The sequence below is a fragment of the Antechinus flavipes genome, chromosome 6 (assembly GCF_016432865.1).
Source record: "Antechinus flavipes isolate AdamAnt ecotype Samford, QLD, Australia chromosome 6, AdamAnt_v2, whole genome shotgun sequence".
Lineage (NCBI taxonomy): Eukaryota > Metazoa > Chordata > Mammalia > Dasyuromorphia > Dasyuridae > Antechinus > Antechinus flavipes.
Genome location: NC_067403.1, coordinates 216338318 through 216355858, shown reverse-complemented (window position 1 = coordinate 216355858; position 17541 = coordinate 216338318). Strand labels below are relative to the sequence as shown.

The 17541-nt window shown below is 34.3% G+C and overlaps 1 protein-coding gene across 1 annotated transcript in view; it reads right to left on the bottom strand.

Moving 5' to 3' along the window:
- PRMT3 (protein arginine methyltransferase 3) overlaps positions 1–17541 on the bottom strand; it is a 157771-nt gene that overhangs the window by 20843 nt on the left and 119387 nt on the right. Inside the window, exons 14-15 of the mRNA XM_051966629.1 lie at positions 3015–3065; positions 401–488 (exon numbers count right to left, since the gene is read on the bottom strand). Coding sequence (XP_051822589.1) covers positions 401–488; positions 3015–3065 — 139 coding nt within the window. The remainder of the gene's footprint in view (positions 1–400; positions 489–3014; positions 3066–17541) is intronic.

Here is a 17541-nt window from a genome sequence, read left to right as displayed (position 1 = left end):
CTCTTTTCCACTGTGTCTTCTCTTCAGGAAGAAAAAGGGCCTGATATTTATAAAGAAGATATAATTTGCATTTAATGTAGATTATTTTAAAGAGTTTTTACAAATAATAAGCATGTATTGTATCAAACCCATTTGTGTGGGGGTCAAAAAGAAATGGCAATTTTAACTCTACTATTAGATTAAAGAAGAACGCTATTTTTTTCCCTTTATATATGCCCACTTTTTAATCACTTCTCTTCAAACACTTTAAAAAAATCAAGTTTTTTCAACTAAAATCTGTAATAGTGACATCACAGCACCACAGTACCTAGAATATGGTAGGTACTGAATAAGTATTTGTGGGATGGAACACTAATCATAATCCAAATTAAAATGTTTCCCACTCTACTTTTCTTCTTACCTGCTTTAACTGAAAATGGCTTCTCAAGTAGAAAAATTGTTTGCTTCCAGTGAGTTTGGGTGCTGTGGGGACCCGTAGAAAATAAGACCTGTAGAGACAGAGTTCAAAAGTAACTGATTGAATATAATCTTCCAAAATCATGCTATATCAATACCAAACACATAGCCATTGTTAGTAACTGCAATATTTATCTTTTTTTTTTTTAATTTTTATTTAATAATTACTTTATATTGACAGAATCCATGCCAGGGTAATTTTTTTACAACATTATCCCTTACACTCGTTTCTGTTCCGATTTTTCCCCTCCCTCCCTCCACCTCCTCCCCTAGATGGCAAGCAATCCTATAAATGTTGGATATGTTGCAGTATATCCTAGATACAATATATGTGTGCAGAACCAAACAGTTCTCTTGTTGCACAGGGAGAATTGGATTCAGAAGGTATAAATAACCCGGGAAGAAAAACAAAAATGCAGATAGTTCACATTCGTTTCCCAGTGTTTTTTCTTTGGGTGTAACTGCTTCTGTCCGTCATTTATCAATTGAAACTCAGTTAGGTCTTTTTGTCAAAGAAATCCACTTCCATCAAAATATGTCCTCATACAATATCGTTGTTGAAGTGTATAATGATCTCCTGGTTCTGCTCATTTCACTTAGCATCAGTTCATGTAAGTCTCACCAGTCCTCTCTGTATTCATCCTGCTGGTCATTTCTTACAGAACAATAATATTCCATAACATTCATATACCACAATTTACCCAGCCATTCTCCAATTGATGGGTATCCATTCATTTTCCAGTTTCTAGCCACTACAAATAGGGCTGCTACAAACATTTTGGCACATACAGGTCCCTTTCCCTTCTTTAGTATCTCTTTGGGATATAAGCCCAATAGAAACACTGCTGGATCAAAGGGTATGCACAATTTGATAACTTTTTGGGCATAATTCCAGATTGCTCTCCAGAATGGTTGGATTCGTTCACAACTCCACCAACAATGCATCAGTGTCCCAGTTTTCCCGCATCCCCTCCAACATTCATCATTATTTTTTCCTGTCATCTTAGCCAATCTGACAGGTGTGTAGTGGTATCTCAGAGTTGTCTTAATTTGCATTACTCTAATCAATAATGATTTGGAACACTCTTTCATATGAGTGGTAATAGTTTCAATTTCATCCTCTGAAAATTGTCTGTTCATATCCTTTGACCATTTATCAATTGGAGAATGGCTTGATTTCTTATAAATTTGAGTCAGTTCTTGATATATTTTGGAAATGAGGCCTTTATCAGAACCTTTAACTGTGAAGATGTTTTCCCAGTTTGTTGCTTCCCTTCTAATCTTGTTTGCATTAGTTTTGTTTGTACAAAGGCTTTTTGATTTGATGTAATCAAAATTTTCTATTTTGTGATCAGTAATGGTCTCTAGTTCATCTTTGGTCACAAATTTCTTTCTCCTCCACAAGTCTGAGAGATAAACTATCCTATGTTCCTCTAATTTATTTATAACCTCGTTCTTTATGCCTAGGTCATGGACCCATTTTGATCTTATCTTGGTATATGGTGTTAAGTGTGGGTCCATGCCTAATTTCTGCCATACTAATTTCCAATTATCCCAGCAGTCCTTAAAATAGTCAGGAGCATATATTTAAAACCATCAGTAAGCATCATATGCAATGGGGAAAAACTGGAACCTTTCCCAGTAAGATCTGGAGTGAAGCAAGGTTGCCCACTATCACCATTATTAATATCATATTAGAAACACTAGCCTCGGCAATAAGAGTCGAGAAAGATATTAAAGGAATTAGAGCAGGCAATGAGGAAACCAAACTATCACTCTTTTCAGATGATATGATGGTATACCTGGAGAACCCCAGAGATTCTACTAAAAAGCTATTAGAAATAATTCATAATTTTGGCTACAAAATAAATCCCCATAAATCCTCAGCATTTTTATAAATTACCAACAAAACCCAACAGCAAGAGATACAAAGAGAAATTCCATTCAGAATAACTGTTGATACCATAAAATATTTGGGAATCTATCTACCAAAGGAAAGTCATGAATTATATGAGCAAAATTATAAAAAAGTCTCCACACAAATAAAGTCAGACTTAAATAATTGGAAAAATATTAAGTGCTCTTGGATCGGCCGTGCGAACATAATAAAGATAACAATACTCCCTAAACTAATCTATTTATTTAGTGCTATACCAATCAGACTTCCAAAAAAATATTTTAATGATCTAGAAAAAATAACAACAAAATTCATATGGAACAATAAAAAGTCGAGAATCTCAAGGGAATTAATGAAAAAAAAAATCAAATGAAGGTGGCCTAGCTGTACCTGATCTAAAATTATATTATAAAGCAGCAGTCACCAAAACCATTTGGTATTGGCTAAGAAATAGATTAGTGGATCAGTGGAAAAGGTTAGGTTCACAAGACAGAATAGTCAACTATAGCAATCTAGTGTTTGACAAACCCAAAGACCCTAACTTCTGGGATAAGAATTCATTATTTGATAAAAACTGCAATATTTATCAATAATGAGACAAACTCTAGCCAAAACAGGATATTTAATAAAAAGAATTCATTACATAACCTGTCATACATACTTTTTTGTGGCAGTTCTTCTCAAAAAAGATATCAAAGTAGCCAGCAACTGCCTATTAAAAAAAAGAAAGAAAAACATCAATAATGACAAAATCATCATATAAAAGTATTAGTGATTATTTATTCTTTTTTTGGTAGAGAATCTCTTCCCAAATCACTAAACAAAGAGATCTATTTTTCAATCATATTCCCTTTTTGCAATGTACTAAGTACTTGGTGTTCTTTCTACAGCAAAGAAGCTACCCCTCTTCATTGTATTTCCTTCTTATCATAGCATATTTTCCCATGTTAGTTCACAAAAGTCCTTTTAATTTCCCAATACTATTGGTCAATTTTACTATTCAATATTTTGCATGTTTGGATCTTTCTTTGATATCAGTGGAAGACAAGCCTAGTATTGCTCTGTCACAGTTCAGTAACTTGACTGGCAAAGATGGAAGAGAAAGCAGAATAAGTTTTTTTTTTTTTTTTTAATAATAACTTTTTATTGACAGAACCCATGCCAGGGTAATTTTTTATCCCTTGCACTCACTTCTGTTCCGATTTTTCCCCTCTTTCCCTCCATCCCCTCCCCTAGATGGCAAGCAGTCCTCTCTCTCTCTCTCTCTCTCTCTCTCTCTCTCTCTCTCTCTCTCTCTCTCTATATATATATATATATATATATATATATATATATATATATATATGTTAAATATGTTGCAGTATATCCTAGATACAATATTTGTGTGCAGAACCAAACAGATCTCTTGTTGCACAGGGAGAACTGGATTCAGAAGGTATAAATAACCCGGGAAGAAAAACAAAAATGCAAACAGTTTGCATTCATTTCCCAGTGTTCTTTCTTTGGGTGTAGCTGCTTCTGTCCATCATTGATCAATTGAAACTGAGTTAGGTCTCTTTGTCAAAGAAATCCATTTCCATCAGAATACATCTTCATATAATATTGTTGTTGAAGTGTAGAATGATCTCCTGGTTCTGCTCATTTCACTCAGCATCAGTTCATGTAAGTCTCTCCAAGCCTTTCTGTATTCATCCGAAAGCAATCTAAGTTAAGGTCTCTCCCACAACCACTCCAACAAAGATCTAAGACAAGTGACAGCATCTAAAAATTAGTCTATATACAGGGGTTCTCAAACTATGGCCTGCAAGCCAGCTGCAGCAGCTGAGGACGATTATCCCCCTCACCCAGGGCTATGAAGTTTCTTTATTTAAAGGCCCACAAAACAAAGTTTTTGTTTTTACTATAGACCGGCCCTCCAACAGTCTGAGAAACAGTGAAATGGCCCCCTATTAAAAAGTTTGAGGACTCCTGATATAAGATATAGGTGAGAAAGTAAAAGATTATAATATAAAAGGAGGAAGGGAATGTGTGATGAAATAGGTAATACTTCAACTTTATTTTTATCTCAACTGATTAAAGAAGATTAGAATATAAATAGAAATACCATATATATACATATATGGTATTTCTATTACATATTACTGACAATGCAACAAATTATATTCAGTAAAGGACTATTGAAGAAAGGATTAAAAATAATTAGAGTATAACTATAGCAATAGGACAAAGTAAAAAATGGTAGGATGTAGGCAAAGCAAACTTTAGGGGAAATTTTCTTTCTCTAAAAACTTTCGTTATCAAAAATGGAGAAAACCTAAAAGAAAATTAATAAATTAAAAAAAAATTAAACACCAACTTGGAATTTAAAAAAATAAGATATTATTATTTGCTAAGCAGAATGCTAAGCAGAAACTTTCCATTAAATTAATAAAGATAAAAATGGGGGCTCTTTTGGGGGGAAAATTAGCCAGTAACTAAAAAGAAAACTAAATTATTAACATTAAAGATGAAAAATGGTAAATAAATGACAAGTGAAGGATTAGAAACTACACTGTTGAACTACAGGCCAATAAAACTGATTTTAATTAAACAGATCAAAATTTACAAAAATACAAAATGTTTAGATTGCAACAAGAGACATTTAACCAAGCAATTTTAAAAAGGGTCAACAAGCAAAAAAAGGATAAATTTACAAGCCAATTTCATCAAACCTTCAAAGGTTTAAACACCAACACCAATTTATTTTTATTTTTATTTTTTTAATAGCTTTTTATTTACAAGTTATATGCATGGGTAATTTTACAGCATTGACAATTGCCAAATCTTTTGTTCTAATTTTTCCCCTCTTTCCCCCCACCCCCCTCCCCAGATGGCAGGTTAACCAATACATGTTAAATATGTTAAAGTATAAATTAAATACAGACTAAGTATACATGTCCAAACCATTATTTTGTTACAAAAAGAATCGGACTCTGAAATAGTGTACAATTATCCTGCAACACTAAAATTTTTAAACAAAATAATTACAACAGTAATTGTGCCCCAAAGAACAAATGCTATGGCTAATTACAGGAAGAATTAGTATTGCTTCAATGTTAGGAATCCTAGCAACATAACAGAGACCATACTAACAACAACAAAAATAATGATCATACGTGTAGCAGTTGGAACTCTGAAAGGGTGTACATGAATCTAAGACAGCAGAGTGCTTATAGTTAAGTACCTACTCAGTGTGAGATGGTGGTTCTCTAAGTATATACTTGATGTAATGTAATGATATGCTCCATCTAGTTGGCGTATACTTAGGGTAATGTGGTGATGTGACAAGCCCAGTGTGGTGTTGTAATGTAGTCATGCTGGGGTATTTAAGGGAGTTCCAGAGAGAAAGGACTCTCTTGGCCGAGAGGCCAGACTTCATCTTTGACTAACCACGTGTCTGCTCTCCTGCCTCTTTCACTTTACTCCCCCGCTAAGCCCAAGGCCTTGGGCTGATCCCGAGGCCCACGAGAGCTAGCCCGGACATTACAATATCAACAGATGCAGAACACATTTTTGGAAAATAAAGTACCCATTTCTATTAAATATAGAATCAACAATGAAACAAGTGGACCTTTTTCTTCATACGATAAGTATTATTGATCTAAAATTCAGAGTCACCATTATATATGAGAGAGGTAAAACAGAGGCCTTTACAATTAAGAAAGAGGTAAACAAAGGACAGCCATTATAATCCATACTATTTGACAGATTATTAAAAATGCTAATTATAGTGAGATGAAAATAAAATTGAATTAGATATACATCATAAATAAATTTAAATAAAGAAAAGACTTCCTTTGAAATTTATGGATGGGGAAGAGTTTATGATCAAACAAAGGAAAGAAGGATCCTAGAAGATAAAATGACAGTTTTTAATTTTATAAAACTAAAAAGTTTTTGCACAAGTAAAACCAATACAGTTAAAATGAGAAGGAAATAGTTACCTGGGAAATAAAGTGTTTGGAGCAAGCTTTCTTTAATAAGTCTTTTTTCTCAGACATTTAAGAAACTGATCAAATCTGCAGATTAAGAGAATATCCTCTAGCTGACAAATGGACAAAGCATATAAACAGGCAATTCTTAAAGAAATCCAAACTATCAATAGCCTTATGAAAAAATGTTCCAAGTAATAGCTGAAATAATGCAAAGTAAAGCATCTCTGATATTCTACTTCACATCCATAAGATTTGACAAAAAAAGGGAAAATGACAAATGCTTGAAGAGCTGCAGGAAAACAAACATTTTAATGCACTGTTGTGGCTTTGAAATAATTTTTATTCTAGAAAGAAATTTAAGCCATATCTAAAAAGTTACTTAACAATGCATACCCTTTGATCCAGCTATAAGGTGTGCCTCAAAGAGATAAAAGAGAAAAAGGCCCCATCTGTACAAAAATATCAGTTCTCTATGGAGTGGGGAGAAAAGAGGAGCATCAAATGGGAAATAACTTATCAAATTATGCCATGTGCCAGGAGAATTTTGGGAAGATAGCAGAGTAGGTCAGAAAATTCCAAGTGCTCCAGATTACCCCAAATAAATAAACTGTATTTCAGGACAAATGTGGACTTGGGGCAGAACGACACTCCTCCTGGGACAACCCAAGAAGGCCAGAAAAAAGCTCTGAAGAAACAGCAAGAGGGGAGCCCTGGGGGCAGCGGGGTTTGGAGGTAGCCTCAACATTAGCCACAGGAGCTTTTGCCTCCCAGATAGCGTGTTTGGTGATGCGAGTCTGGGAAGACAGAGGAAACCTCAGTTCACAAGAAGGCCAGACCCAGTCATGCTGCTGAGATGCTGCTTGGGGTGAGAAGGAACCAGTATTTGCAGGAGGGTGGACTTCTTGGTTCGAGGCCACAGTGAAGAACTGAAGGAAGATCTGAAGCTAAAAATAGATGTTGTTCCCCCTCATCCAAGAATTAGAGATACTTATACTAGTAAGTTCTCTTAAAAATGAGCAGACAATGGAAAAAGAACCCAACCAGAAAAAACTTACTATGGGAATAGGGAAGACCAAGATTCATCTCGAGAGGAAAATACTGAAATTAAAAAAAAAAAAAAAAAAAAAAAAGCTCCTTCCCTCTCCTAAAGAGTGACATTCAGTGGTTATATGCCTTGAAAGAATTTATAGAACCACTCAAAAAAATTTTTTTTTAATCATGAGGGAGAATGAAGGGGAGCAACAAAAACAAGAAGATTATGAAAAGAAAGTCAACCAAAGAAAAGGAAATCCAAAGTCTTAAAGAAAATTATTCTGAAGATTAGAATTGCGCAAGGGGAAGCCAGTGAACTTATGAGATCAAGAAATAACAAAACAAAATATAAAGAATGAAAAAATTGAAGAAAAGATGAAACATCTTATAAGAAAAACAAAAGATCTGGAAAACAGATTAAGAAGAGAAAATATAAGAATAATTGAATTGAAAGCTATGACTAAAAAATAAATCTTATCACAATAACACAAGAAATAATTAAAGAAAAATTTTCTGAAGTGATAGAATAAGAGGGAAAAGTAGAATAAAAAAAAATCCACTTAACACTCACTACTTCAAAGAGATCCTAAAGGAAAATACATATCTGTATCACTGCTAAATTTTAAAAATTCCAGATCAAAGAGAAAATTTGATAAGCAGCAACAACAAAAACACAATTCAATTAGAGCTACAATTAGAATTGTACAAGACTTATCAGCAGCTACAATAAAAGAACACAGGTCCTGGGATATTATATATCAACAATCAAAAAAACTAGGGTTGTAGCCAAAAATATTATACCAGCAAAATTAAGTATAATATCAAACAAAGAAAAAAAAAGACATTAAATGAACATTCAGATTTTCAGGATTTTGTCTCAATTTGAACTCAATTGAAAGTTTAACACGTAAAGACTAATTTTAAAGACTCAATAAGGACAAGCTGTTTATGTTTTATACATGGAAATATAAACCGTAACTAAGATTGACATTAGCAATTGGGTAGTCCAAAAGAAAGACTGAAGCAAAGGTGAGTATGATGTGACTATAAAAAGCAAAATTGCCTAGGAAAAAGTAAAAATAGTAATTATGCTATACAAATGAGGTGCAATAGTAAGAACCAACATAGAATTAAATGGGGGAGGAAGGTTGGTAGTTCTGAAAAACTACTTGCATCAGAAATGAGTTAAAGAGGGAACACCCCCCCCACACACAGAGAGAACAAAACATACATATGTATATATAAAGGAGAGAGAGAGTAGGATAAAGTGAGATACAAAACAGTATGAAGATTAATGGGAATGGAATAATGCATATACATTAATGGAAAAGGGATAAAGAGAGGAAAAGGGTAGCATAGGATAAGATGGAGTATAATAGAGTAATTAGATTAATGGAAATGGGATGAGATGTGTAGATTAATGAAAATGGGATAAAGAGCGAAGGATTAAAAGAGGAATGGGGAGCAGTGGGATTAAGTACTATCAAGGCAAGTTAAAGTAGAAAAGTTAGTAAGTATAGGAAACAAAAGCTAAAATACAGTAACAGTGATCAGGAGTAGAATTTATTAGAAAAAAAAGTAGAGGTAGTAACTCAAAGTCAAACTTAAAAGATTCAATCAAGAGAGAAATCTACATTATATTAACCATATTAATACTGTTTTTGATGTGTGCGTATACACATAGACACATGCATAAATATATCCCTGCTTAACTGTAACCTACTTGGAGGGACATAGAGTAGAGAGAAAAGGGAAGAAAAGAATAAAGTCAAAAGTGCACAGCAGAGAACTAAAGAAAATCTTTAAGGAAGCAAAAAAAAGATGGATTGTCATGAATACAATAATGTCTTCTACTATCATATGTGCTCTCTTGAAATGAAAATTTATTATAACATATTTTGAATACTCCTTGATATTCTTCTGGATACACAAATTTTATTTTCTATTTTTCTTTTTCTTATTTCCATTTAAGTTTTAAATAAATGCACTAAGAATTATAGCATGTGAATGTAATACTATTGTGCTGTAAGAAATCATGAGAAGTACAGTGTTTCAGAGAAACCTAAGAAGACTTGTGTGAACTGATGCAGACCGAAGTGAGAAGATCCAAGAACAAAAATATCATAGACAAATTGAAACAAATTTGAAAGACATGACTGCAGAGATCTAATGATAAACTATTCTATACTCATCTTCTGATGAAGAGATTATGGATTCAAAATGCAGGATGAGAGCTGCACATAGATAATATAGGAATTCATTTTGCTTGACAATGCATTTTTGTTACAAGAATCCATCCTTCCTTGCTTCCTAATTTTTCCCCAATAGGAGGTAGTAATATGTAGGTGAGCCAATAAATGCTTTAGTGAACTCTTAGAATAATTCTAAATTGCGTTCTAAAATGTTTAGACCAATTCACAGGTCCACCAACATCAACTTAGTGTACCAGTTTCCCAAAGTCTTCCTAACTACTGTCATTTTCATTTTCTGACACCTTGGTCAATCTAAAAGATGAAATTTCAGAGCTAATTTGCAATTTTCTAATTATTACTGGCTTGCAGCATTTTTTCATGTGACTATTGATAGCTTAGATTCCTTTCTTTGATAACCATTTATATTCTCTGATTATTTATCCACTGTGAACTAGCTCTTGTTATCTATTTCAATTTCTTGAATATCTTTTTTAAAAACAAAACTATTATCAGAGAAACTTGCTGCATGGATTGTTTGGGCAACAATAGATTCCCAGGCTAAGTCCCACTTTGTCATTATTTAGGCCCTGAATGATTCAAAGATAATCCTAATAGCAGTTGTTGATGCTTAGGTCACAATTTCTGAGGGATTCCTCTCCCAGATTTTATATTTATTTCTATATGCACTGTAATGTTCCCTGGTGTCATAGTAAAGCTTGGTAGCACTAAGAGTTTAAGGGACTTGCCCAAGTCATCCAGCAGGTATATAACCAAGACAGGACTTGCTTGAATCCTGTTCTTCCTGACTCCTGGCTGCCTCTTGATTCATTCTACCATGTTACCTCTCAATATAAGATAAATAAGTTTTTATTAACATTATTTAAGTTCAGTCCTCCAGGATGTGATTACAATAACAGGATATCTTTTAAAAAGCAAAAAAAAGGTAACCTAGCCAAGACATAGACAATTAAAATATGAGTCCTGTTGATAATCTTCTCACATGTCATTCATTGATACAAAAATGGAGAATGTCATTATGAGAAGTCATATAATCTCTTTTCTTATCTAAAAGCCATTTTTCCAAATCAAGATTTTCCTGACAACATGGAAACCTATTCTATAAAACTGAAGCCACATATAGATATTCTGGAGTTTTAATTTTAATGTCTTTCTGATTTACTATTTAGTTAACTTATATTAAAAAAACTTTTACTTATTCTGTTGTCACTATTTCCCAATGACTCCTTCCCCCCTCACTATTCACCAAACGAATCAAGTAACAAAATAAAAGACAAATAAATCAATTCATTCTTCAAGTCTGAAAATGCCTTCCTTTTTCTGTACAGATTACATTTTTAGTGAAAAGATGAAGGCAAGCTTTTCAGTCAATTTGGAGTTACAGTTTAGTAAGTTCTGAAGCCTTTCAATGTATAACTGCCATTTCATATTTCTTGTTAAAAGGTAGGAAAACAAATCCGAGTTATCTCGTACATATGTGAGCCAGTGCCTAGGAAGAAAATGGCAAATAGTATAAAAGGAAAGAGGAGAGAACTATTGCTTTCTCCTCCTGACAGACCCAGCACAACTTATTATTATTATTATTATTTTTTTTTTTTTTTACCAAAGCCTCACTTATTTCTTTATATTCTCATGGAGGCAGCACAGGGTAGCATGGTGGAAAGAGCACTGGGCCAGGAAATAAAGGATCTGAAGTCACTTAATACTTGGGTGACTATATAAATGAAATCATTAAGGGTTCAGTTTCCTCCGATGTCAAATAAGGAGATAGAAATAGATGGCTTAAATGGTTCCTTTTAGATCTACATTTAAGATCCAAAGTTTAGAATCAAAATATTATAAGTATTACAGAAGGATTTAAAAATGTAACTTTTAAAATGAAGTAGAATAAACATAGATAAAATTAATTAAAACTTTGAAATAGCTGAAATAGTAAATAGAAAAAAACTAAAGAGTTCATGTGACAGTACTAGTACAAAAAGAGTCATTTACAAAATTCATTATTTTTAGTTTATATACTTATTCTAATTTCTATGGTTATAAGAAAAGAAACTTAATTATTCTGTCATCATTTTGGTTAATGGGAAAAATGCATATTTTAAAAAAAGCATTAAGTAAAGCTTATAAAACATGTTAGGGTATACCAATTACTGAGAATCATTATAAAGCTAATTTGTGTTCTATGCTCCTTTTGTTGAGACTATAACATTTATTGAATTTTATACATTAATAAAGAATCCAAACAAAACTCAATACCTGGCCTTTGGGATTATTAAATCTTAACACTCCAGCAGAAAAGTCAACATCTTTTGTGATCTTTTGTTAGATAGAAATTGAAAGCAATAACATTATGTAGTTGCCGTTGCTAGACTGCCAGAGAAGACTAAGTAGATGACTAAAAACATTTGAAACATTTTTTTCCCCCAAATGCAGATTTACTATTTTTTCTATATCTTTTTATAACATTCAGTGTATTTCAAAAGTGTAAAGCTTACTTAAATTATTGTTTTTACTAAACTCACAATGTAGAACTAATTACTTTCAATTCTGAAAAAATGTGGTCATGTATTAAAATTGTCATTGGAGACTAAAAATATTCAACAGAGTAACTAATATGAGAAATAAAATTGGTATTTTTAATTATAATAATAAAAATTTTGAGCTGGAAGGGACCTTAGAAAACATCTTCATTTAATAGATGAAGAAGCTGAAGCATAAAGTGGTAAAGTTACTTGTTCAAGATTACACGAAGAATTATTGCTGAGTTGAAACTAGGGCCCTTGTCTTCTAACTCATTAAGTTTTTTCACAAACTGCCATCCTTAACTCTTTGAGAAGTATTTTTACTGATGGGCAAATTTTTTCCTTATAGCTTCTGGACATATAAAACAGTAAGTCAAGAAAACTGCTACAGACCAAGTGTAGACAGTGAAGGCAGTATGATAAAATCGAAACAGTAACAATTTTGGAATCACAAAATCTGTTCAAATATCACTTGTTCCACTACCTCTGGGATCTTAAGCAAGTCATTTAAAAGCTTTGGTCCTCAGTTTCCACATCTATAAAATGAGGCAATTAGACTAAATGATCTCTAAGGGCTATTCTAGATCTAAAGTTGATTTTATGGGGCTAGTAGAGCAAAGGAAAAATAGACTGAAGAAAAGCCTCATTTTCAGTTCTAGCTCTGTATGACCTATACGAACACTACTGGGTGAACTTGAATAGTTTCTCTCACTTTCCTTTAGTAATAATGCTTAGTCACACTAAAAGCACCCTTGGAAAGGGACATGACTTTGACGGATTTCTGTGCTGACTTGTCTAAGTCTTATTTCCTTCTATACTTCTAATGAAATCTAACTCTTCAATATATTTTTTTTAATAAATTCAACATGCTAGAAGAACTTTCTTATTTAGTCAATCAATCAAGAAGGAACTATTAATTGCCTACTAATGTCAGACATTGTTTTGATACTGAGGACACGACAACAAAAATGAAACAGGCTTTGCTCTCAAGGAACTTAGATTCAGTTGGGACTGAACATGCACATGGAACGAAAGTAAAGCAATTGTGGAGGGGTGGGGGGCAAAGATATTAAACATTGACAAAATCATGCACAGTCAAATGTGAGGAGAAACCCTGGAACCTGGAGCAGATGCTGAAAAGGAGAGGTGAGAAATGGAGCGCTCCATTTAAATGCAAGATGAAATCACTCTTCAATCTTCTTTATTTGCTTCTCCAAAAACACCAGTGCATTACCCAAATATTTAAATACAACATCTTGATGTCTTCTGATTTCTTTTACAACAACAATGTTCATATTTACAGGGCTCACTCAATCAATCAAAGATGACCTCCACAGGCAGTCTGGTGCTAACTCTGCCTGCCTTTTCCTCTCACTGTCCCCAGCATCATTACCTCCTGTCCTTCTTTAGCTGCAGATGGTGGTGAACGCACTGAAGGTGCCGACATGAATCTTTGGGGCATCCTAGCAAAAAGCGATCGAGGTGTGCTCCCTTCTTGACTATCTCAAGTTTGGTCTCTTCTATTAGTTGTTCCCAATATAAAATCATTCATTTTTTGTCATCAGTAATTTTAAAGGCACGTAGGCAGTAACAATAAACAAAAGTATTTAAAGCCTTTAGCATATGGTGTCCACAATGAAAATAAAATAAACAAGTATTTGTTAAATGCGAACAGCAAGCAAAATGTCTACTTAGTAGCAATTACAGAAGCAGATGGAAAAGTTTTCCATTTAGTTTTAAGTGAATAGGCAAATAGCCCAAAAAAAGAATAGGAGGAAATTATACATTTGGGACAAGCATTGGTCAGGATTCCAGTCACCATTACAACATAAACAATTCATTGTTTTGCAAAGGCAACGGGTTAGAGAAGTATTAGTAAACATCATACCAATTCAATTAAATTGAAAATAATTAACCATTTACTGTGTGTAGAGTACCAGACTGGGCAGGATTCAAAGATCTGCTCTCACAGGTCTTATAGCTTCATATGGCATACACTCAAATAACTATGATACATTTATAAGATGTATAAAAGAAAGATAAAAAGTACTATGTAAGATTTTCTATTTTAAAGAAGAGGGGACATCTGCCCAATTGGAATGATCAGGAGAAACTTCCTAGAAAAAAGTAATACTATATTTGTGTGGGGATTTTCTTCTTTTTAAAATATAATAGTTCTCTCTGGAAGAAAGCAGGTTTCTCAGGGGAGGTTTCTGGAGGCAGCCTTAGTATCAGTTTAGATCAATAATTACCCCAAATGCAGCCAGGTGATAAAAGTTCAGATCTTTTATTGTCTCCAATATAGCCCGGTTAACTTAGAGGTCTATCTCTGTTTGGTTCTAAGAGCTCTTGCAGCTTTGTTCTTTGCTTCTGCCTCTGCTTTCTTTAGCCTCCAATCAGCACAGAGATGGAATGAATCTCTTATCTCTTTGCTCCTTCTCAACTGAACTGATGCTCCCTTCTCAATCTTCAGCTGAACTCTCTTCTGCCACCAGCCAGCCAAGTGGAAAATGGAATGAATCTCTCTCTAATTGGGCCTCTTTATATATGATTTTCCAAAGGTTGACTCCTCCTTCTAGAGGCACACCCAAGGGAGATGTGAATTCACAAAGTTACAAAGTTTAGTTTGTGAATCTCCCATACTTGTGAACTCCATTGAGTAAAGGTGAGAACACAAGCTTTGTATCAATTAGTTCTACTTAGTACCTTGTTTCAGGTTCTGGCCCAAAACATCAACTCTAATGAGTTAGCAGTTTGTAAAGATTCCAACATATTTGGATTGGATTTTTAAAGTTTAAGAAGAAATTCAACAGATGAAGGAAGGGAAATAAATGGGACATATATAGGAAATAGGAGGCAGTTCAATTTAGAGTTTTTTATTTATTTAGAATACAAAATGAAATGAAAGACAGAATAATATGAAATTGTGAATGAATGTAAATGCTAGGTTGAAGAACTAGGACCCTTTTCATTAGGGAAAAGAGAGGAACTGAAAGGTTTCAAGGAGAGAAATAACAAGTAAAAAAGATTAGTCTTGAAGCAACAAAATAAATGAATTGTAAAGTAGAGATAGTGGGGGAGTGGAAAAATATGTAACCTGCAATAGTTAAAGCACCTGGTAATGGTAGCTAATATTGGAGTATTAGTGAGGTAAGAAAAGATGGGATAAATGTGAAAGATACTGTAGAAATAGAATTCAAGAGAAATGTAAAATAAAATAAACATGATGGAAATAAGTTAAAAGTCAATGAATTAAAATAATGTACATTATCATAAATATCTGAAATTATAAAACAAACTGAAAATGAATACTTAGAAATCTTGGGATTGTTTTTTCCAAGACACCGAAAACAAAGTTAAAAACTAGGCTTCAGATAGGAAGTTACTTTAAGTGAAAATTGTTGGCTTGTAGGAGAAGGAGAAAAAAAAGTATTTTGCTGTACAATCAGGCAAAACCTATATAAATGTTTTCTCTTCTAGAATCACAGAATTCTATATCCAGAAGGAACATCAGAAACTTATTTTAGTCAAATGGCCTCAGATAGATGAGGAAATTAAAGCTCAAGAGATGAACTGATTTGCCAGTGGTCAAATAAGTAGGTCCTATCTTACTTCTTTTCCCTCACAAATATCAGAGAAAGGAAAACTGGGGGCTGGAAATTGGACCTTCAGAGGGAAAAAGCAGCTAGTGTCTTGCAAGAAATGATAATGTGGATGCATAGGTGTGAGAGGAGTAATCATCAATAAAGAAAGGAAAAGATATGAATTGTGGGGCTAAGTAAATACCGGTGGCTGAGTCCAGGATTCAGTTCAATTAAATTTAACAAACAATTTGTTAAGTACCATCTAAATTCTAAGTAGTGTGGTGGGAGGTATCAGGGAAAGAGATACCCTCAACATAGATGAGAAAGTCATACAAAGTAAGCCCAAAGTAAATGGGGGAGGCACTAACAATTGGGGGTGGTATCAGGAAAGTCACAGGCACAGAATGTCTTTGAACTAATCTAGATGGGCAGTATAGTAGATAGAATGCTAGACTCCGTTAGGAAGGCATGAGTTCAAATTCCGTCTCAGACATTAGTTATAAACCCTGAACAAGTTATTTCACCAGTCTGCCACAATTTCCTTATCTGTAAAATAGGAATAATAATAATAATAGTACTTGTCTCCACTTGTAAAGCGCTTTGAAAACCTTGAAGTGCTATATAATGCTAGCTACTGCTACTACTACAACTATTCCTACTTAACTGAACTTTGAATGGGCATAAATCGGGATTCTAAGGTGTGAAGAGAATGACTTCCAAGCATAGGGATACTGGGGAGTCTGGACAAAAACAGAGGAACAATAGGGAGACATCCTGGAAAGGCAGAATGGAGTTGGCTTTAAATGCAAACAGAAGCATTTCAATTTTGTTCCAGATACAACTAGGAGCCACTGAAGCTTTTTGAGTAGGGCTCCCAGACTGAGACCTTGAAGGGACTTTACAGGTCACTGAGTCCAACATGACACAGATGAAGAAGCTAAGGTACAGAAAGGTTAGGTGCTTGTCCAGCATCACAAACTATGAAGTTCAAGGCCTGACTCAGCTCTTTCCTCCCACCCTTTCCTTACTCTACCACCTCGAGGGCCATAGGAGAGATGAGATCTGAACTTTGGTAGTTGTGGGGAGGGCAGACTGCAGAGGAGAGAGACCTGGGGGGAGGCTCCTGAAAGAGTTCAGGGGAAAGATGATAATGAGCTAGGATGGTGGCCCCTGAATGAGAAAACTAGGACTCCTACAAGAGATGTCAGGGAAGAAGAAATAATGCGTTTGGCAAAATTTCCCTAATGGATGTGGAGAGGAAGAATGAAGGATGGAGGACAAGTCCAAGGTGGTATCATAGAATCTGGTCAGAAAGAAAGAGAATGGCAATTCTGGGTGATCCCAACTGGAGTAGCCAAAGGGGCTGTCTGTAAGATGTTTTGGGAGTTGTCTTTGCAGAAGTAACATCAGAAAAAGTGTGTAATATCTGGAGGAGGAGGAGGAGGAGGGACAGAGAATATTCAGGAAAGAATCTTGAGTCCAACCCCGCAAAAAGTCAGGAGACATGGGTGATAATCCATCAAAGGAATGACCAGATAAGATAGGCAGGAGAGAGCAGAGCCATGGAAACCCAGGGAGAGAAGAATAATCATAAGGAAGGGATGATCAACAATATCAGATACTATAGGAAGATGAAGAAAAGGGACTGAGAAAAAGCCAGTGGACTTTTAAAAATTATGAGAACATTTGTTAACTTGGGAGAGACCAATTTCAGTAGAGAGATGGGGTTGCAAAACACTGGGGAATCAGTGAGATTTAAGGAACTAGAAATAATCAAAGCCTAAGAATTGGCTATGAGAATAAAAAAGCATATCAAATGTTGGCTGGAAGGTATAGAAAAGTCAAGTGAAGACTTTTGTTTTTTAA